The sequence below is a fragment of the Acanthisitta chloris genome, unplaced genomic scaffold (genome assembly GCF_000695815.1).
Source record: "Acanthisitta chloris isolate BGI_N310 unplaced genomic scaffold, ASM69581v1 scaffold29120, whole genome shotgun sequence".
NCBI classification, from domain to species: domain Eukaryota; kingdom Metazoa; phylum Chordata; class Aves; order Passeriformes; family Acanthisittidae; genus Acanthisitta; species Acanthisitta chloris.
The window spans coordinates 5,437-17,856 of record NW_008651516.1 but is presented as its reverse complement, the minus strand read 5'-3'; the positions used below and the strand labels follow the sequence as shown (position 1 = coordinate 17,856).

Here is a 12,420-nt window from a genome sequence, read left to right as displayed (position 1 = left end):
TCTTGTTTAGAACTCAACAAAATGAAGGAAAAACCAAAACACTCATTATCTGAAGGAAAAAGCAAAGAACTGATCCGTTCAAAAAGTTCAGAGTTGCCAGATGTTTGTATGAGGGAAAAACAGCAGAAAGATGCTACAAGTAACAGATCTCAATCAGTAGATACAAGAAGTGTCAATGTTACAAAGCCTGCATTGGCTTTAGATAATTTAAATAGATCCCCCAAATCAGAGAGTGAAAAGATGGGTCTGAGCTCCAGGTCAGTGTCTATGGTGTCTGTTGCCAGCTCTGAGGATTCTTGCCATACCACAGTAACTACTCCAAGGCCTGTAATCGAATACGATTCAGACTTTATGCTAGAAGGTTCTGATTCCCAAATGTCTTTCTCACAATCATCGTGTCTGGCAAGTGCCAAATCACCAGCCCTTCTAGAAAAAGAGTCAGACAGTCTTGGTGAGTTGCCAGATCGCATTAAGCCTCCTTTCACAAACAGGCTTCCGCCAATGTACATTAGATCAGCATCTGCTGAAGATTCTAAATTGGTTCTAAATGAGTGCAGACCTGTCGTAGAGGTTCGAAGATGCAGCATGACTGCTGCTGTTCCTGAGCACAGCAAACAGCCTCGAATAGCAGAGGAAAATAGTCAGAATGCTCTGCCATCGGTTCAGACTCACGTCAGCACCTCTCCTAAACCAGAACCACCATGTAGCATGCTCGAAAGAGATTTTCCAAGTAGTATGACTGTTCTGCAGTCAAACTTTACATCATCTCCCAGTGGAGCTGTTAGCAACAAGCAGGCAACAACTGGCACAAGTACCATTAAAAATACTGCTCAGATGAGCCCTTCAGAAGACTACACCATGCATTTAGAGCCATGTAGTCAAAGTGGTGTGACTCAGCAAACCAAACCGTGGGATGTGCCTTTTGACAGACTTAATTCATTAAACAATGAGTTTAACAGCTTGGGTTGTGGTGTATCAGAGCAAGATGCTAACAGTGTTACAGCAGTGCATAATCCTGAAAACAGGACGTTAAAAGAGCAACAAATATCTGAATTTTTGCCTCAGCATGCTGAAATTAAGGGAAGTTCCAGTTCTCAAGAATCTGCATCATTTTTGCCTTCACAGTTGCCTTGTTCTTTACCTATCCAGCCACTCTCAGATGTTTCTAAATACAGTTCTTTACCAGGCATTACCAGCCAAGATTCATCATTTGTACAACAAAATCTAGTTCAAACTACAGCTTCTACTTTGGATACAGATGCAGCTAGTACCAGAGAGCTGGAAAATGCTTTTTTCCCTTCAAACATTAAAAAGACTGATACATCCATTGCTGTATATTCTGAGAGCTCTGCGAAGGATGTTTCACAGAGCTTTGAAGGAGTTAATGACTTACCATTAGAGAAGGGTATTCCTGAAAGTGACAGCAGTTCACAGTTAAATGGGAATTCATATGCATTCAGTAAAGTTGTTTGTAAGAATGCTCTGAGCAAAGCGGATAGTAACACGGCAGATGCTTCAGACATTAGAAATGAAAACGACCTGCAAGAAAAGTTGGTCTCCCTGCATGTTGTTGATAGTAAAGGCAGTGCTGATCTCAGTGAACTACGTTCAGGAATGTCAAAGGGAATTACAAATGAATCAGCTAATAAAACCCCCTGCACTGCAGACAGAGAAAATGTGTTGGCAGATGATCCACCACAGTACTCCTCTTTATCTAACTTGGAAAATAGTTCACAACAGATTACACAGGAAGAGGTGCATAAATACAGCCAAATAGTTAAAGTAGAAGAAGAAATTGCTGAGGATCAGAAGGTGGAACAGCAAGAAGTACCTCAAAGAATCACGAGGAACAGAGCAAATTTGCTCACTAACCAGGGCAAGCAGAATCCTCTTGGCTGCACACAAACATCAGAAAAAGAGTCTGAATCATCAGCATCTATGAAAGCAAGGATTAGATTAACTGAGGAGGATGATGCTCAGGTACATCATCCACGTAAAAGAAAGGTGTCACGTGTGCCTCAGCCTGTGCAAGTGAACCCATCTTTACTGCAGGCTAAGGAGAAAACCCAGCAGTCGCTGGCAGCTATTGTTGATTCTTTGAAACTTGAAGAGATTCAGCCATACAGTTCTGAGAGAGCAAACCCCTATTTCGAATACTTGCACATAAGGAAAAAAATAGAAGAGAAGCGTAAATTACTGTGCAGTGTTATCCCTCAGGCACCTCAGTATTATGATGAATATGTGACCTTCAATGGCTCATACCTGTTGGATGGCAATCCCTTGAGCAAGATATGCATCCCGACTGTAAGTAGCACTGTCTTTAAATATGCAGTACAATGAAAGGCATGTTTTGGTTTTATTTCTGTAACTTTCATATTTTTCCTAACTTGCTTCTGAATACTCTGCTGAAAACAGTGAGTTGACATATGTCAAAGTAATAGTGACTAATGACATCATATTTAGAAGTCCCATTCAGTGGAAATATAAACAGTGGTTTCAGTCATAAGACAAACCATGTATGACACCTGTAAAGGGCACACAGACAAATACTATACTTAAAGATATGTGCTAATGTCAAACCTACCCTTTCAAAAGTGAAGTCAGTTATTGAGAGCTTCTCTGAATTTCTGCTGTCAATAATGTGGTTACAAGTAATTATTCGAAGCTGTTTTATTTCCAGGGGGGATTTGCAGTGCTTCAAAATACCTGGTCCATCACCAAAAGCTTTAAGCAGGAGAGTGCCTGCTAGCTATCTCAAAAGCAGCAGATGTAATCTGCTGTGTCCTGGCTTTTGTAACTTATCAATTTAAAGTGTTCAGAATTTTATTTAATGATGTGAAGTTCTTTTCACTGGAGAACATGGATAGTTCAGGGACACTTTTTTAGTTCTGAGCTCTCCATTTCTGAATGGGCTAGTTATTATGTCAGCCCTTACTTAAGACTAAAAAAACCTTAACTTTTTGCAATAGAGTTGAAGATTCTGTTAATTAAGCAATGAACAGAAATTTAATGTGTAAATTTAAAAATAGGTTTGCTTTGTTCCAGAGGTAGTCATAATTCCCTGTGTAAGCAGTTTGTTCACATTTCCCCACTGTGCCCCCTTATGTCCACCCAAGAGAATTAATACATGTATCCTCTTAATGTTCAGCAAATTTTCTCTTACTTGATGTGACCACAGCTCTTTGAAATCAGTAGGTCAGTTACAGCCTGAGGAAAGATGTGGTTAAGGTGACTCTTTTACTTGGTCTGTAAGTGGACCAGGGTGTATAGTAAGCTTTTCCACAATGTACCAAGCTGTCAGCATTCCTAGTCTACAAATCATTCTCAGTAGCTGTTGCAGCTTCTATAACATCTTTATCACTGGAAGCAGAGATTTATTTTTTTTTTTAGCAGCTGCTAGTCAAGTACATACTGTTTCCAAGCTACAGCTTACTGCTTTGGCATCACACTTCAGTGCTTAATTTGGGATGAGCGGAAAGTGGAGAAGCTTGGCGTGTATTTTTCCTTGGCCCATCTTCTACCTGAGCAATAGCACTGACTTCCCTGTCATAAATGGCTATGTGTGCAGACACTGTAAGGGGAGAGTGACTTGATATTAAAGCACTGCCTTATATTTCCTTCCTGTCTTTGTCCCTGTGTGTCATAGGGACTCTGTAGTACATGAAAATAAATTTAGGTAATGAAGTGCAAGTTCTTGGGTAACAGGTTTGGAAAACACCAGAGATGGATGCATGTTCCCATTGTCAGTGGCTTTTAATTACTTGTTGAAAAAGACAACCTATTTAAAAAATGTTGGTACAAATGTGAATATGTAATTGAAGGATTACAGTTACTGATTTTGATCTCATTTAGATTTCTGGGTTGATTCTCTACACATACATGTTGTGGCAATACTGGTGTTTGAAATGGTGACTTGTTTTGTATATGCTTTGAGGGTCTTGTTAATCTGCTCAGTTGTAGAGAGAACAGGTGGAGCTTTTTATTCCAGGGTGTTAGAAGCAAGAGGGAAGGAAAAAATTCTTAAAGCCAGAATAAATTATTAGGAAATTGTTGTTTGTTTCCATTAGGATTAAAGTGTAAGAAAACAGTATGAGTTTTACTCTAAAGAATATGTTCTAAGCATTTCAGTTTTTGTGTGTCTGAAAAGTCATCTGCAATGAAACTAAATGCTTTGTTTAATTACAGCCATTTGTGTAAGTGTACAGTTTTGATAAAATTTCTCATGTTTCTTTTCAGAAAAAAGATAACCATTTAAAAAATTATTAGTAGTCTGGATTTAACTTCTCTGCAGAGCTTGCTCATGTATACAACTTAATAATTTTGTCACCACTGAAAGTCACAGTTGTAATAGTTCCTATTACAAATACCATAAAAAGGAATATTGCTAAACCAGAGATCATTTCATCCTCAGAAATGAATGTTTGTTTTATTGCACACATTGTCCAACAGTGTGAGAATAAGGGCTGTGCCTGTTCTCTCTGCAATGGTGAAATGCTAATAACATGTATGTGTTGTTATGCATATAATGCAGAACTTAATAAGCAACTGTAAAATGACCTCTCTGTTGGGAATACTTTTTAATTTTTTTCCTTTGATGGTTTGTTAATGATTCTCTGTTGACCAAATGTTTTGCCTCACTAATTTACATAGGATATGAGAAAGTAGATAATCTTTCTTAAATTAATCCTGTGTTTTAGACATCCCTGTGTGAAGGTCTGTGTGAAGACAATATATTTAGCTCTGAGACTTGGAGTATTTTGTGTAACATACTGTTCTCTGCATTGGAATTTTAATGATGCACTGTAGTTTATCTGATGAACTTCAAACATCCTGTAGGTGGGAACCAGAAAATGGTGTGCTAAAATTTGATTTCCACAGCCTTGTTTATACGTTTGTGATTTATAACCCGTAGCACCTGAGGCTGTAAGGGTATTCATGTATGAGTTGTGGTTCCCTCCCACCAATGCAAATACAAAACACAAGATAGGAGACATCAGGTCAGTTCAAAATAGAAGGAAACAAATCTGAGTCTTCTAACAGAGTAAATTTAAATTGTTCTTGGCTGTGTTGCCTTTCAGATTGCTTCATCAGTATGTTTTGCAGGGTTCAGTCATCTCTCTACTGTCTGCTGAGAGGAGGTACCAAGATGATTCACTGCCAGCCTCTGGTGGCTATCTAGCAGATATGTTTCTAGTCAAAGGGATTCTGTCCAGTCTCTCTGGCATGGCTGTAGAAGCTGAAGTAGTAAAAACTAATTTCAGGGGTGTTACTAGAAACTTGTTTTCTAAGTGCATGAAATACAGCTTTAGAGCAGGCCAGTTGATTTGGATGATGTGGATGAGGGGAGGTAGAGAAGAATATGGGAAAATAATTGAGGAAAAGTAATGCATGAATCTGAGCTAGCTTCAGTGTTGCTCTTGTTTGTAATGGGTGCAAATGGGGATTGAAGGTTTGTAGAGTGAAGAGTTGGTGTTCTTGCTGTAGTTGTTTTGAAGGATGCAAGGCATGCAAGAAACTTTCTTAACTGATTCTCGCGTGTTGAAGATGGTGAGGATACATTTTGAACCTTAGCTGTTGGCGCTCGAGCCTGTTTCGATAGCTCCCTCCTAGTGAAGTGGAGCAGAGGCAAAAGGTTGAGTTCTATCTGGCTTTTCTGGGTTGTTCCTCAGACCGGGAGCAGAGAACACTCTGGAGCAGCCAGGGCCCCTTTCTTTCCCCCTCTTCTGTGTAGAACCTGGGCCTTAAGAAACTAGTTTGATAACTTATTGTGGTTATACAAAAAACTGAGGGCACCTTTTCTTTGTGGAGTTGTGTCACGCTCTGTTCTTGCAATTCCTACTTATATGTTTTTGTATTTTCCCTGGACAGTTTCTGTGGTCTTTACTAACAGTCTCACCGACCTGAGAGGCTTCTCTGGCTGTTCTTGCCTAAACCTTTGACTTGGACTTCCTAGTCTCAAAGAAACCGATTTCCTTTGCCCAGTTCCAGTGCTGGTTCACAAGCTGGGATTTCCAGCAGGTGGTGTGAGACTACCCAGATCCTGTTTTGAGGCTCTAAGGATCCAAGGCGCACTTTCCCGGAGTTTCCAGGAAGAGAGGAAAAAATTGATCATTCTATAAATGACTGTAACCAAACTCAGCCCTGTATTTAGCTGTATGTTTTGGCAGACAGCGTTGGGCAAGGCTGAAGTGTTTGTGGATGTATCCAGCAGCAGTAGTGATGGCTATGGTCACACAACCCTGTCACTGCCTCACAGGCAGCCTGCTGTGCCACCAGGGCATAAATTTAAGGGAATAGCATTTGATGATACTCAAAATGTAGTGGCAAGACAAGGGGGAATGACTTCACACTCAGAGTCAGTTTTGATTGGGTATTAGAAAGAAATTCTTTACTTTGAGGGTGGTGAGACACTGGAACAGGTGTCCCAGAGAAGCTGTGGATGCCCCAGCTCTGGAAGTGTTCAAGGCCAGGCTGGATGGAGCTCTGAGCAATCTGGTCTGGTGGAAGGTGTCCCTGCCCATGGTAAGGGGTTGGAACTGGGTGGTCTTTAAGGTCCACTCCATGATTCTGTGAAGTTGTTCTGGTGATATGGATGCTTGCCAACTCCAAAATTTTTATTTCTGGAAAATTTAGGTGCATAAACTCAAAGAATATTTATAGACAGATATATATATATGTCTATACATAGATAGGTAGATAGATTATAGATATTTATGTCTGTCTTGCTTCTTATGCTGCGTGCTTCTCTGTAAGCAAAAGCACCAAGATATTTGAGAGATGTTTTATTAAAATTAAAGCTCGGTATTACTACAAGCATCTTGTCTTACTTTATTGAAAGACTATGACAGCACTGTTGTACTGTGTCATGAATGCAGAGTTCTTAGGAAAATATCCTCAGGCTAAACTTGAACACACTGATAGCCATTTTGATTGAGACAGATTATTCCAGCACATGTTTGTGGTTTGGGGTTTTTGGGGGGTTTATTTTGTGTATGTTTGTTTTTAATACTGATGGCTTATACAAAATGTCATATGCTGTAAATGTTACTGGTTTGAGAGCCAAACCAATTTCATTAAGACAAATGAAGTGTATCCTGCTTAGTAGTTAGAAATGTGAAGGAGTTGAATGTCATTTTATACTAAATAATAACTTAAGGGATGAACCACAACTAGTTATTCTGTATGCTCTTTAATACCAAATACCTTGGCTAATCTTCCAGTTGTGGAAAAAAATTGTCCTGAAATAATTTTCCAATATTATAATAAGAATTGAACAGTTTTTGGTGAATAAATCACTTTGTTATTGGAGTGTATAGGTCCAAGATTGATACTAGTAATACATTGTGTCCATATTTCCATAATGGATTTATTACAACTTGACAATTGCAGAATCTGTATTATTGAAGAGAATTATTTATGTTTATGTGTTTATGTTGGATACAAGGTAGAGTAAATATCCGTAGGTGTGTATTTAAGCTGTGGTTTCTGAGGATCTGTGGGAGTAAGCAACGTTTCGTTTAGTTTTGATGAGTCTTTCCAGAGCAGTACCAATGCTCTTGGATGGAGGAGTTGTTACAAACCATGCTGAGCTGTCAGACAGAACTGGCATAGAGAAAAGTAAACTTTGGGTGGAGCCTTGAAACTCCCAAGATGTTTATGAGTTACTTCTCAAGAAACATCTGGTTTCTGCAGTTGCCACAAGGGCTCCAGGTGCCTTTTCAGTGTTCGTCACACAGCTCACACTGGACACTATTACCAGTTGTTTACCATAATTGACTAATAATGCGAAATCTTTATAGTATAGCAAATAATAACAGCATTGATTTATCACTCAAGTCTGTGTGATTTTTTTAAAATTACTTTCTTTTAAGGTATAGGCTTTAAAAAAAACTTACTTGAATAACTGACAGGAATAAAGTGTTCCAAGCCACTCCCTGGGGCTCTAGTCTGCTTTTTGTGCTTGCCTGTGTTCTGCTTCATTGCAGGACTAGGAATATGGTTGGTTATCTTTCATGCCATATAAAATGCCAGTGACACTGTATGGATGTATTAAGTGGTTTTGTTGTTTTTTTAGCAATACTTTTTCTTACTTTACTCTTGCATTTTGTTGGGCAGTTTTTAACTTCTCAAAATGAACAGTGATACTTTAAGGAGTCTTCAGCAAAAGTGCAACTTGCTTTCCATTTTTATCTTCTGCTGTATAGCCCTTGTAAAGAACAGCTATGGTGCACTGACAATGACTGGTTAAAAGAACAGCTTGAAATGCCATTTCAGTGGGGTTTATTGGTATTATGGTCAAGAATCCTTAAAGCCTTTGATTGCAAATGCATTGAAGCCACAGTATTAATGGAATGTACTCTTGTCTTTTCCCTAGATAACACCTTCCTTTTTTTTTTTTTTACAAAACATATAGACAGCATTAAATGTGTGTTAAATATTCACTTTGTTACTTATAAAACTTTTTCCACAGATTACACCACCTCCCTCACTGTCAGACCCACTTAAGGAACTATTTAAACAACAGGAGGTTGTAAGGATGAAACTACGTTTACAGCACAGTATCGAAAGGGTAAGATTAATTTATTTTTTCTTATTTCTCAAATTTGAGCTTTAAGGTTTTTTAATTTTTCAATGAACAGAGTACATTTTTCTCAGTTTAACAATGTTTTAGAAGTAATCTGCCTTCTATCCAAAGTTATGAATTGGAGAATCTTGTAAGTGGAGAAGAAAATTGTTTGGACAAGTGTTAGCGGAACACTGAAGTCAGTAAGAGAGCAGCTTTTTCTGCTAATCGCTGTAAGTCGTGGCCCAGATTTATCCCAGAGGCAGTGGGAAGAAAGCTTCAGATTCCAGTTTTGAAAGCTAGTAATGGTTGTAGACTTCAGAACCAAATTGAGTTAAAAGAATTGAAGAAACAGTAAATTCTGAATTGACATATGTGGCTTTAAGACTAAAACATTTTTTACAATATTCTGCCGGCAAAAACTGCCTAAAATTATATTAGTACTGTATCTGTAGGTATCATGGAGTTTGAACACAGAAATGGAGAAAATGTATTCCTGGTTTAGGAGTATTCTTTATCTTCCTTGTCAGCCTAGCTTTAGGTGTCAGTATTGTGAGATTTGCTTGTGGATGCAGACAGGACCCCTCTCTGACACAGTGTGTGTCTTAAGGATTTCCACACAGTTACCCAAGCAGCTGCCTCATTAAAACCCAATATGATGATTTTTCAACTGATGATTTCAATGTGGCTTAACAAACCAGTGGAGGGGAGGGGTTTCACTTGAATTTAGTATTTCAGTATAAAGCTAGGCAAAAATAACAGGCACAAAGATTGTAGACATGGTTCAAGTTGTGGCTGGAAAGAAAGTAGTTTTAACCAAAAGCAGCATGGCCAGCAGGTCAAGGGAGGTGATTCTCTCCCTCTGAGACCCCACCTAGAGTACTGTGTCCAGGTCTGGGGTCCCCCAGCACTGGAAAGACATGGACCCGTTGGAGCAGGTACAGAGGAAGACAGTGAAGATCATCAGGGAGCTGGATCATCTCTCCTCTGAATTCAGGCTGAGACAGCTGGAGTTACTGTGCCTGGAGAGGAGAAGACTTCAGGGAGATGCCATGGCAGCCTTCCAGTACTTAAAGGAGGCTTGTAAAAAAGAGAAACTTTTAACACAGGCAGATAGTGATAGGACAAGGAGAGAGGGGTATGGTTTTAAACTAAAGGGGAGAGATTTAGTTTACATATTAGGAAGAAATTCTGTACTGTGAGGGTGGTGAGGCACTGGAACAGGTTGCCCAGAGAAGCTGTGGATGCCCCATCCATGGCGGTCTTCAAGACCAGGTTGGATGGGGCCCTGAGCAACCTGGTCTGCTGGAAAGTATCCCTGTCTCTGGCAGCAGGGTTGGAAGTAGGTGGTCTTTAAGGTCCGTTCCACCCCAAACCATTCTGTGATTCTAACCAAAGGAAAGATGCTGCTTTTCCTAATTTATGAGATTTTTATAATCTACCTTATTTTTATAAAAAAATTAGATCCATTATATTCCAGATTAATAAACACATACATTAATATAAGTCTTATGAAATTCTGCATATTTTTTAGTTATTTTGCTCAAATAGACTGTTCTTCAAATGAAATCCACTTTATACAACTAAGTCAGGTTTGGCCAAGTGAGCTGTATTTTCTTGTCTCAATTCAGGGAAGAATCATAGTCCAGCTTTGAATTTATGGAGTTTCTGCATGAGTTTTTAAAAAATATTATCCTGCAAATTATATTTTTGCTTCAGTTTGCTTGGCCACTGTGCCTGGCATGACAAGCATGTGACAGAAATCTTCTTAGACTCACAAACCTATATCCTATCCCTGTACTCCTCATACCTTTCACTACCTTCATTATCTAGAACTTGCCTCAGTACCACAAAGTGGAAAATTCGGCATGACAATCAGCCAACAGTGGGGAGTAGAGGTAATGAGAAGGTGTTTTCAGTTCTAACATTCAAGGAAGACTCTTTGCATCATTAAATTATAATTCTGGGTTTGATTAGAAGCACAATCCCTTCTCCCTCCACCAGCCCATTCCTCACACTGTCCAAATTGCCCCAAAAGAAATGTTTAAGTAAATGGGCATTTTTATGAATCAGGTTAAATGCTTAGTTTACCAAATGTATATTTATATGTTGATATGTTACTAATTTAGGAAAAGCTGATTGTCTCCAACGAGCAAGAAGTTCTCCGTGTTCACTACCGAGCAGCGCGAACGCTCGCTAACCAAACACTACCCTTCAGTGCCTGCACTGTGCTGCTGGATGCTGAGGTGTACAATGTGCCTCTGGATGCTCAGGTAAAGATGTGTCTTTCAGAATTTCAGGCAAAAAGGTCTTTCTGGCCTGACTCAAACGAAGTGTTTGGAGTGAACTCTGTTCCCGTACTGAAATTGTCATTGATTCACCTGAAATTAAGATTTTGCTCATTATAGAGTATTACTTAAATTCAGCCTCATTTGGGTGTACAATAACAAGAGGATATGGGTGCATCCTGTATGTACACTGGTTTTCTGGTTTGTACTGTGTCTAGTTTTCTTTCACTTCCAGAAATCGAGACTGATAGAGTGAGAACATTACTCTGCTGATTTTTACGAAAACAAATTTCAGTCATGAACAAAACATGTTTTGGAAGCTCACAAATATAGCTGCAACAAGAATAAAAAAATTATCAGAACATAAGATCATTTCTATCAGTAATCCAGAGAATTGGAATGCAGCACTGTGTGAAGTGATAAAATTGATTTGTGAAATTTGGAAATGTTTTGTGGAGATATCCACATTATACTTTCCTCTGGTGTATGCCAGTGGCATCTTGGCCTGTCTCAAGAACAGTGTGGCCAGCTGGACCAGGACAGTGATCATGCCCCTGTACTCAGCATTGGTGAGGCCACACATCGAGTGCTGTGTTCGGTTTTGGGCCTCTCACTTTAAAAATGACAATGAGGTGCTGGAGTAAGTCCAGCAAATGGCAACGAGAGTCATAAAAGGTCTAGAACACGTCATATGAGGAACGTCTGAGGGAGTTGGGTTTCTTCAGCATTGAGAAGAGGCAGCTCAGGGGTGACCTCATTGCTCTCTACAACTGCCTGAAAGGGGGTTGTAGAGAGGTGGGGGATGGTCTCTTCTGCCATGTCTGCAGTGAGGGAGGGGACCAGAGGGAATGGTCATAAACTGAGACAGGGCAGATTCACATTAGATGTTAGAAAATATTTTTTCACTGTTAGGGTGGTAAGAGGCATCTGGATCTGGTGCTGGAGGATATGGTTTAGGGGTTACAGCAGGCTAACAGTTGGACTCAATGATCTTAGAGATCTCCTCCGACCTTGATGACTCTATGATTCTAAGGTAGTCACTAGAACTGTTCCACAGAAACCAGATGACCCACAGTGAAATGCTGAATGCTACCAGATGAAATTACTTTTTCAATAATCACCTCATGTTATTTACATGTGCCATGTTATTTTTACACATTCAGTGTTGCTATTTAGTCCTGATTAAAACCTGAAATCAGCAATGTACTTTATAATCTGTTTACCTTTTATGAACTACCACTCAAAAGTTTGCTGCAGCTGTACCTCCAAAAAAATATCCTCTCACGGTGTTGGCATTTTGTGAACAGTTCTGCTAGCAAAAATGGAAATGGCATTCAGCACCTGTTTCAGAGACTGTGAGGAGCCCATAATGCAAGGCAGAAATTTTGATGGTTTTGGATGTAATAGAAGTGTTGATGCATTGGATGTTGGGCATTTTAAAATGAAACACCTACATTTCCAACATATGTGAAATTCTACTTAAATCCCAGAGCCCCTTAGAAAATTATTGCAGCTTCCAGTGTTTCTCCAGTCTGTTACTATATTTCCCCCCTTCTTTAAGGAACTAGA

At 39.4% G+C, this 12,420-nt stretch overlaps 1 protein-coding gene across 1 annotated transcript in view; it reads left to right on the top strand.

Moving 5' to 3' along the window:
* ANKRD12 (ankyrin repeat domain 12) overlaps positions 1-12,420 on the top strand; it is a 38,646-nt gene that overhangs the window by 23,395 nt on the left and 2,831 nt on the right. The window contains exons 7-9 of the mRNA XM_009073705.1: positions 1-2,304; positions 8,471-8,569; positions 10,693-10,836. The exon at positions 1-2,304 is cut by the window's left edge and continues 2,348 nt beyond it. Of these exons, the coding sequence (XP_009071953.1) occupies positions 1-2,304; positions 8,471-8,569; positions 10,693-10,836 (2,547 nt within the window). The remainder of the gene's footprint in view (positions 2,305-8,470; positions 8,570-10,692; positions 10,837-12,420) is intronic.